We start from the raw sequence: 10,470 nt of genomic DNA on the forward strand, positions 1-10,470 counted from the left end.
CTCTCTCTCTCTCTCTCTCTCTCTCTCTCTCTCTCTCTCTCTCTCCTCTCTCTCTCTGCCTGGAGATCAGTATGTGAAGCTCTCAGTTATTTCTCCAGCACCAAGCTTTCCTGCCTGCTGCCAAGCATGATGATAATGGACTAAGCCTCTGAAAGTGGAACCAAGTCCCAATTAAATATTTATTTTATAAGAGCTACCTTGGTCATGGTCTCTTCACAGCAATAGAACAGTGACCACAACACTGCCTCTGTACAGGTAACAAGGGACCCTTGTGAGAACTTCTCCTAAGTTATACAGGTGGGGATAAATGGACCATGCAGAAAACATGAACGTCTCTGTGGGGCTGCAGAGACGGCTCAGTGGTGCAGAGCACGTGCTGCTCCTGGTGACGACACACATTTAGTTCCCAGCACCCCCATGGCAGTTTATAAGTTTCTGTAACTGCAGTCGTGAGGGATCAGATGCCCTCTGCAGCCTCCTACGGTATCAGACACACACGTGGTATACATTCAACACATTCAAGCCAGCAGTCATACACTTAAAATGATCTTTTTTAAAAAGAAGTTCTCTGGTCCAGAACATTTCTTCCACATTTTCCACACTTCTCACTTAAAGTTTAATAAGAATTATAGTAGTCTTAAAATAAGGCTAATTTTCAATGCACTTATAAGACTTTACCGAGATATACAAAATGATATACGACAGACACACAATTGAAATAGCAAGCCTAGTAAGCATATGCTCTAACTTATTCTAAAAAATATATTGTATGATGTGCTCTGCAGATTACCTTTCTCATCTTCAGTTATGATTGATGTACACATGGTAAATAATTCATAGAAAATGTTGAATGAAATAATCTCTCCTGTGGGGGGAAAAACAGGGAAATGTTTTGCCAGTGTTAACAACCATGACATTAAAGGAAAATGCCATTCCCCTTTTAATCTGAAGGTGTGCAGCATGCTTTTCTGTCTGCTGACATTCTATGCCTAGCATGCATTTTTACTTTAGCCTAAGCTTATTTTCAGTTATTTATGTTTTGATGAATCTCAGTATTATCATGAGCTATTAATCAATTTTTCTCTAGAGTTATTTATATTTGGTAATGACTTGTGATAGCTCTTTATATAATAAGACTTTCTTCTCATGTAGATGACAAGTATATATTTCCAGTATGTTATCTTTTAAAATTGTTTTTCAGCTATGCTTTGCTGTTGTTGCTTTTGGTTTTGTTGTTGGGTTGTTTGTTTGTTTTGTTTTATTTTTGAGACAGGGTTTCTCTGTGTAGCTCTGGCTGCCCTGGAACTAACTCATTCTGTAGACCAGGCTAGCTCAAACTCAGAGATCTGCTTCCTCTGCCTCCCAAGAACTGGGACTAATGGTGTGCACCACCACTATCCAGCAGTTGTAATATTTTTGTGTTTATTTAAATGTACATTTATTCATGTGTGCTCATACATGTGTTTGTGTGTATAAGTTTGTCACTGTGAGTGTAAGTTTGGCATGGTGCACATTGTGATGGTGAGAAGAAAAATGTGGATCCTAGGAATCTAGAACTCAGGTTGTAAGGCTTATCAACATGTCCCTGTATTTGTTGATCTATCTTGCTGGCCCTTACAAAACAAACATTATTTAGTGCAGCAAGACAAACAAAAGCAGTAGCCAAAAGCATTCTCTCTTCTTTTTCTGTTGAGAAACAAGAGAGAATTTCCATCAGTTCTCTCGTGGAAAGCGCTGATGGCTACAGAAAATGCTGACTTGAGTGTTTTGATTGGTTTGAGATTAGTGAGCAAAACCTTTTCCAATAAATGACACAAACTGAAAAACTGCAAGGACAAACGTTTGAAGAGCTGAGTGAGGCCGTGCATGCCCAGAATCCCATTAGCTCTCAAGCAGGAGCAGGACCCCAAAACTGAGGCCAGCTGGGCTACAAAGCAGTGACTTAAAAGGGGGGAAGGTGGAACCAAGAAAATAGAAATTAATAGCCCCAAATATCACTACCTAATAATAATTTAATGAATGACATATAAGATCTTTTCTCCCAAAAATTAAAAAAAAAAAAAAAAACGCCTTTGAGAAATCAATTCTTAAGCAAAGGTTGACATTAAACAGTATTCATGATATTCTAATTTCACTCAAAGCATTGACTGTCAAGGTGGCAGGCTGATTCTAAAGCACACCAGAATGCTGAAGGCTAGCATGGCCAGGAGAACACCGAAGGTGAAGAATTCCTCCACTGACATGTAGTGTAAAGCTTCAGTTACTGAGCTCGCATGAGCCTCACACAAAGATAACAGCACAGAAGAAAGTGCACAGGCAGAAGCACCTGACTTAGGTCAGAGATGTCACTACGATACATGGAGGGAAAGATAAACAATTTTAGTAAATGCCTTATCAATTAGAAATATATGAAGAAAACTTGACTAGTGTTTTACCCTTCCCCAAAATCGAGGAATATAGAAAAAGTCAAACTGAAAAAAAGTTAGTATCTCACCAGGAAAATGTGATATCAATATGAGAAAATTTAATTTTTCATATGCTATGCTGCCAATAATTCTGTTCACTTTAGGAAATAGCCTTGAAGAATTTACAAGGCTGAGTACATCGCTAGATATCCTGCGATTCAAAAGTTCAGTTCAAGAGAAATCAGTGTATATATATCCATTAAAGAAACATGTGCAAGAATGCATGCACACACACATCAATGTGGCCCAATTATTAATAAACAAAGTCTGAAAACCAATCACACAGTCAAGAACCTGGAATGACTGGCAGGGTTAAGAAAGAACCCCAACTAAAATGCTCAGTTTGCTTTTTAACATGGTGAAGGCGGAAGATGGTTACTTGTGGAGGAAACATTGTCTGTGCAGATGAAGCATTTTGGAGGACTGGAATTTCCTTCACCTGCTGAGTGGGACGTGCATGCATGGACACATTGGAAACCTTCAATGAGCTGTTTACATTTAGGGTTTCTGCATTTCACTATATGTAGTGCATCCACATCCGACTTCAACACAATTATGTCACCAGGTTTTATTAAGTGTTTTAAGCATTGCAAAGTGAACTTTACCTAGAGGAATCCCAGTAACATCGGCAATTCCCCTGATTTCCTCTCCAAAGGGTCCAGGAAGGCTGCCAATTAGACCAGGCTAAAAAGAAAGAAACCAACGAACACTGAGCTTAAACACATGCTTTGCAATCTGGTACTCCAACTAGAACTCTCTTAGGCATAAGTTATTTTAAAATCATTTACATCATGCATTTCTAAAAGATTCTATTTAATGCTTGGTGCTGGACTCCTACAAAACCTGTGATTCTTAGAGTTTGTTTTCCTCTTGATCTTTGGCCTAGTCCCCAGAGAGAGGGGACTGGGGTCCTTGTACCTGCATGACTTAATCTCGATCAAAGTAATGAGCAAAGTTTTTCTTCTTTACTCTTTAGCAACTGGCAGCACTCAGCAACAAACATGTAGTATTCTACAGGTTCCCAGAGCTGTCTGTCACTGTTAGTGGCTTGCCCTAAGCTGCACAGCTGTATTCAATGAGCGAACAACACATGAGCAAATTCAGTGATGGACATTGTATTGTATTCTCAACCTCAACTAAACACAAATTTAGAGAGCACAATTTATATTCTCCTGCTAAGACAATGTGGTTAAAAAGTCCTCTTTTTACTTTATTTGCTCACTTATTTTGTGAATGTGGTATATGCACACGCGTCATAAGGTATGTGAATGGGGCATGTGCACATCTATGGCATAAGTAAGGCGTGTGGGAGGTCAGAGGACAGCTTGCAGGTGCTGCTCTGCTCCTTCCACTATGAAGGATCTGGTGATGGACCTCAGGTCATCGGGCTTGGCACTGAGCTATCTCCAATATCCTGTTTTCACCATCTGCATAAGGTGACCTCACTAAGCATATTATTTGTTTCCCTGTGAACTCAAAGCAATGGGAGTGAAATGTTCTAGCCAATTTACCATCAACTTAGTGACAAAGGTTGAGCATGACACTTTACAGAATGATAAGCCATAGTCCTCACAGCCATCATATGAAATAAATATTATTAGTAAATAGTATCCTTCCAAATCAGAAAACTATGGTTTCATAGGTACATGACTGATGCATCCTTAAAAGGCAGTGGTTTCAAGACATCAAAACCTGCACCACAGAGTATAGACCATGGCATTATAAACTGCCCTGCTGCCTCCCTATTGACTTCAGAGTAGAGGAAGGTTTAGGTACTGGGCACGTGAGGACTCACTTCCCTTTAGTTCCTACCAACTTTTATTGGGTGACTCTGTCAATGCATTTGATAACTTTGATAATGAGGTGAGAACATAAGCATGACCCAGCAGGCTTGCTGATTAGCAAGGGTCATAGGGAGGAACACCTGCTCTGCTTATCCAGTCTCTAGGACAAGGGTTTTCAACTAGGGCAGGTCTGTCCTGGAGGAGATGGCAATGTCTCATGGTTGTCTTGGTTACAACAGAAGGAGAAAGCAGTGGGTAGAGGTCAGACTTGCAGCTAAGAGAGTATTCATTGCTGAAGTCATCAGTTCCCTGAATCTGCTCTAGAGCCTTCCGGCCTCTCTATGACCTGGCCCTGCAGCAGAATCTGAAAGATGATGAGAACACCTGGGGAGGTCTGGGGCCAGTCCCTGATGCTCATTGGCACCACCTATATTTAATAGGCATTGTGAAATGCAGCCTTCCTGCAGGACTTGGGGTCAGGGAAGGAAATGATTTGGTGACTGCCTAGCTACAAGAAACATTCAGCACGATTGAGTTTCAAGGGTCACAGATACCAATAGACTCCATAGAATACGCAGTTAGCCTGAATATGTTATTCTACCTTTATTTAGAGAAATCTATGAGTTCTTTAATTACTTGTAACTTGAGTTGATTTAAGGCCTAAGTTTTTCTTTCTCATGCTGGGAATAAATCTGGGGCTTCCAACATACTTATGATGGTGCTCTACCATTGACCTATACTCTCAGGGGAAAGAAACTAGGTTTTCAGTGGTGTAACTGTATACCAAACTATAAGAGCTCCAAATTTCACGCTCCTGATGAAATCTGTGTATTTTCCCATTGCTGTGAGGACCTGCTGTAGACCCATGTAGGCCCTGTGGTTTTGCTGCTTCAATGTTTCTCCACCCAAGCACATTTTTTTTTAACTTTCTATGTCCATGTGTTTATATATAAATCCTTAAAATTAACTGAAGAAAATATTTCTTACCAACTTTTCATCCACCATCTTCATTAGTTTTCCACTTGGCACAAATGCATTCACTAAATTCGTTATGGAATTCACTAAAATCCTCAACTGAAAAATAAATAAAACACTAAAAATACATAAAGTACTGAGATTTAAGATTCATATTGCTGTCATAAAAACAATGTAGATCTAACTTATTCAAAATATGTAACAAAACAGCACAGTTTGAAAGTATTTTCCATGAGTTTATGAACACAATTTTCTCTTTAAAGTAGCATTGCTTCCCAATCATTCAGATGAAGGGAGATAGTATAAAGGGAAGGAGAGACAAATTCTACACCCCAAAATTACAAAAAGCTACAGGGAAATGACATATTTTCCTCTACCAAGTACTATACATAGTGGAAGAGAATCAAATATACACCTTTAACTTTCAGTAGTAATTTTAAAGAAGATTGTTTTTATTTTATATGTATGAGTATTATATATATATATGTGCATGTGCATGCCTCGTGCCAAACAAGGCCAAACAAGGCCAAACAACTCCATTGAATCAGCTTACAGGTGATTGTGAGCTATCCTATGGTGCTGTGAACGGATCCTGAGTGTCCTCAAGTGCTCTCAAATGACAATCCATCTTCCTATTTCCCATAGTAGTAGTATTTTTGAGACAGGGTTTCACTATAGCTGAGGCTGCCTTGGAACTGATTATGTAGACCAGGCTGGTCCCTAAACTCTTAACACTTGGCCTGCCACAGTCTTCCCAAGTGTTTGGATTATGGGTGTGGGCTTCCAAATGCAACTTATAAAGTAGTTTTTAAAAAGCAGAATTATATTTCAGTCATAACAAGGAGAGTTAACACATAACATACCATTGGTGCCTTGTGAGCCAATAATTCATGCCATCTTTTGTAGGGTGGTAAATCAAGATTTATGGTGTACCATGGAACTGGTCCTCTGTAGCTGCAATGAGAAATGCATCTTGAAATGCAGAAGTGACTTTTAGGAGGAGGGTTATAGAGCTGAAAGGATGGACTAGGCACACAGTCAGAACAACAGTATGGAAGTTGGCTACTCAAAGCAAAATCTGCAAAGAAATTAGTTTGCACCCAGTGCTTCAGCCTTCTTTTACAGATACAATTTGAAATAGACTCAGAAATCAGAATAGAATTCTCCATTCTGAGCCTGCCATAGGAATCCCAGTACTCAAGATGCTGGGCTACCCTGTGAGACCCTGGCTCCAACAACCCCTCCTCCCCTAAATACCAAACCAACCAACCAACCAACTAACCAGTTCTACCTACTAGATCTGGAAGGTTTATATGACTTGCTGATATGTGAGTCAACTGTGGCTCAGGGGCTAGAACTTAAAATACTACTGACTGAAAATATTTACTTTTGGGTTTTTCCTAAATATCTATTAACAATTTAGTTTAGGCCCAGAACACTAGACCATCTAGACTCTAGGATACTCAGCACTTGGTTTTCTAGTCTGGAATGCTCTGTCAGTCAGTCTAACACCATGGTCAAACTGTTCTCTTGTTATGGCTTCAGTGAGGTCCCCTTGTGAGCCCAAAGTGGTAACAATACAAGCTTCCCATGATGGCCTCTGGTTCTCCAAGGCAAACTCATCTTTCCCAGAACTCCTGCGCACTCTGCCTATTCTGTCATGAACATTCTCAACTTCCTACCCACACACTCAGCAATCTCTGCTATGGGGGCGAAGCGATGTCCACCCATTATTAATGGATGGCCATACTCCTGGTGTACAAACCCTATAGTTGTATCTGCTGCTCTAGCACCTTCATTTTCTGGCCCGTTTTGAAAGCTGGGGTGGAGACAAGGTCTCCTGTAGCCCAAGTTGGTCTTCATTTTACTATGTAGTCAAGGTTGACCTTGAATTCAGGAACCTTAAATCCTTCTGGCTCTGACCAAGTGCTGGGATCACAGGCATGTGCCATACTTCTCTCATACTTTTAAATGAACTAAAATAGTCCAGGGGTGTGGCAGTCAATGATGTATTAGATTAAAAGCTAAATTGAAAACTATCCATCACTTGAGCCATTTATTGCTTTGAGAAAAGTATAGGGTACATACTGATGTGTGCTGCAGTGTTACCTGGCTCTTAACAGATTATCTAACCTTATATTTATAGCCAGGGATGGGTTATTTCCTGGCAGGCATTTACTGGGACACTCTGTATACTTTATTACTGTGATATGTGGTTCTCTAGATGATGTTGCCGAGCTTGGGACCCAGGTATCTGTGCAAGGTTTTATGAATCTGTTAGCCAGTACCCGTTCGTGTTATGGTTTAGATGCAGGGACAAATGCACTCAATTTTGGAAATACAGATTTACACAAAACTAACAATGAATGAATTGCGTTGCTCTTTTCAAGTTCCTTAGTTCCTTAAAAGTTGATACCTACATGAAGACTGTATAGCCTTTGGGGTGAGTGGGGGACCTTCTCATTATGACAAATCTTTTTCCCCCTCCTTCTTTTTTAAAACTAATCATATTCCTCATGCAAAACTGTGTCCCATAGTTTAGTAATCTGGTGCCCCATTTATGGATTGATGGAATGACACCTCCACTTCCTCCAAGCTGGGCCTTTGGATGTCCATGTCTAGTTGCAGTAATGAAGTGCTAAGCTCTTGGAGTGATGTGTATTGGTGGCTGGTGTTTTACCTATGAATCCAACCAGCCAGCCCCTCCCTTCTCAGGTTCTAACAGAACCAGTGCAATCTGAGTGCCTTCCATACATTCCTGAGTCTACTTCAGTTGGGTACTGGACAGGTCGAAGCACTGACAGAGGAAACAGAGAGGTAAGAAGATCATTATCAGGGAGGATCAAATTTTGTGGGACTAGAAAGACAGGAAACCCTGATAATAAAACCTCCACTAATCAGAATTTTTTGAGAACTGCTTAATATGATTAAGAAAGTTGTTCTAATAATTAAAGCTTAATTTGATCTTATATTTTTCTCACAAAAAATATCTTTTCTAAGATAGTCTTTTATTTAGGAGCTGTACCTCTATTTCCTATAGACACAAAAGGTGTCTACCTTATGAGAGCATGAAATATGTAGAAAGAAAGTTCTTAGCACTAGTGAGCAGTAGAGATTTCCACAATAGGTCTTGCTACTTTACCATAAGCAGTGTTTAACTATCATGTCAATTTGAGACTTTACATTTGCTTAGTCCAGTCACTGCAATTGTAATGATATCGGAACTGTCCTGGCTTTCCAGGTGGCTTGTAAACTAGTCCGAGCGACACAGTGAGCATGTGCACAAATAGAGAGCAGGTGCAGAGCAGCTAAGGAGCAGCAAAAGAAATGCTTAATGGGATTCCAGTGGCTGCAGGGTGGTGTGGCTGTCAGTTCCTGGACATCTGCATTGATATGACTGGTCAGGCCAGATGAACAGGTGTCCCTTGCCTCTTTCCTCCCTCACACTGGCTGCTGCATGCCACCAAGACCCATGAATTTGGTTGAAAAGATGACCTCATAGGACTGTGAAGACAATCACTAATTAAAGGTCCGGGAATGTCATCCTTATCTCTCAGATGTCAAGAGCTGCTGCTGCACAGTTCAGAAAAGAAAAGGTTAGGCATAGGGCAGAGGAGTTCAGTGTGGAAGAATGAGATAGTGAAACGGGGAGAAAACAGTAGAAATAGCAAGCAAAGAGAAAAAACACATACAGCATGGACATGCACACTCACATACACAGTAACAAATTGTATTATGTTTAATCAGGGAAGGTTTACAGTTTATAATGAAATATAGTCCCAGACATATATAAAATACATTTAAAAGACAGTAAGGAAAAAATGCCTTTAGTACAGAAAGTACTCATTAAATGTTCAGTGAACTGGGCAGGAGACACAATCAGGCCAAGATGACAGCAGGAGAGTAGTGATGGAGAGGAAGACCTTTCCTGAAGCTGGACTCCTAAATCTTTACACAAGGGGAATGAACAGAGGTAAGTTGGGTAGTCACAGGTCCTCTTAACCGACAGCTACCGATGCTCCATCAGTGGGAACCGACAGAGTGTAATTTTCTACTTTATTACAAACACTATCACTTTTGTCATTTGAAACTTGGTATTCCCTATGCCCACACCACTGCATAAACCATACTGCCTAAGCCTACATGGCTCTAAGGTGGTTTACAATCTAATCCAAAGGACAGAACACACACATGAACAAACAACACAACAGAGACAAGCAATCAACAGGCATCAGAAATGCTTAAAGGGACGGACACGAGGTAACACTCCAGTCTCCCGAGGGTACTGGCAGAGGTTACTTGGAATACATGTGTTAGGAAAAGGACCAGTTGGAACTTGTAACAATACAAAACCTGAAGGTCTTGGCTGCAGTCTGCTTCTTCCACCCCAGGAGTGTACTTGGAGAAAGAGGGAAGGCCAGAGGCCAGAGACAGCTGTTCCTACACCTTTCCTTCCTTCCTTCCACCTGCGTGCTGTTCCCTCTGGGCCTCTCGCCTAGAACTGCACACTGCTGGGGCTTGCTCCATCACTACGATTGGGAAAGACGAAAACGGGAACTGAAAATGTTAGACTAAAATAAAATGTAGCTTTAGTCTCGTCTTAGGGCTTTTGATCTTCTTTTGCCTGAAAGCTTTATCAAGTCAAGGTTTGTTTCTTGACTCTTTCATACACAGGTTCCTTTTATACGTTCCAATGCAGTCTGGGGGCTGGTATCCAGACACCATAGAGTACCACAGCTCAGTGTGTGTGATGCAAGCTGTTTGTCTTAGAGCAAAAACTGCTCCTTAGGAGAGAGAATAGTTTGGTGATGCGCAGAAATTCTTTGCTTTCCTATTAGTTTCATGGGCAAGAAATAGACATTTTAATCAGATTACCTTCATATCTGCCTTAGTCATATACATAGGACACACACATAAGGAAACCAAACCTTGTCTCCAGGTGGAAGATATCGCTTAGGTTTCATTTACTACTATTATTTATAGAAGAATGGTATATGCACAGGACAATGGCTTGGTCATCTGGGCTCACTCACGTTGGTCCAGAAGGAGGATAAGTTGACTTTCTGCAATCTTCTGTCCACTAAAAAACAAAGAAAAATAAACATTTCAGAAAATTATAAATGCTTTCTAGTTGAAGCAACCTTTTAAAAAAGTATAATTTATTAAGAAAAAAAAATGGGGGCTGGTGAGATGGCTCAGCGGGGAAGAGCACCGACTGCTCTTTGGAAGGTCAGGAGTTCAAATCC

At 40.5% G+C, this 10,470-nt stretch overlaps 1 protein-coding gene across 1 annotated transcript in view; it reads right to left on the reverse strand.

Moving 5' to 3' along the window:
* Window positions 1-10,470, reverse strand: part of Asah1 (N-acylsphingosine amidohydrolase 1) — a 32,350-nt gene that overhangs the window by 8,326 nt on the left and 13,554 nt on the right. The window contains exons 2-6 of the mRNA XM_031339612.1: window positions 10,258-10,304; window positions 6,088-6,178; window positions 5,237-5,323; window positions 3,071-3,149; window positions 791-865 (exon numbers count right to left, since the gene is read on the reverse strand). Coding sequence (XP_031195472.1) covers window positions 791-865; window positions 3,071-3,149; window positions 5,237-5,323; window positions 6,088-6,178; window positions 10,258-10,304 — 379 coding nt within the window. The remainder of the gene's footprint in view (window positions 1-790; window positions 866-3,070; window positions 3,150-5,236; window positions 5,324-6,087; window positions 6,179-10,257; window positions 10,305-10,470) is intronic.

The sequence above is a fragment of the Mastomys coucha genome, unplaced genomic scaffold, assembly GCF_008632895.1.
Source record: "Mastomys coucha isolate ucsf_1 unplaced genomic scaffold, UCSF_Mcou_1 pScaffold22, whole genome shotgun sequence".
Lineage (NCBI taxonomy): Eukaryota > Metazoa > Chordata > Mammalia > Rodentia > Muridae > Mastomys > Mastomys coucha.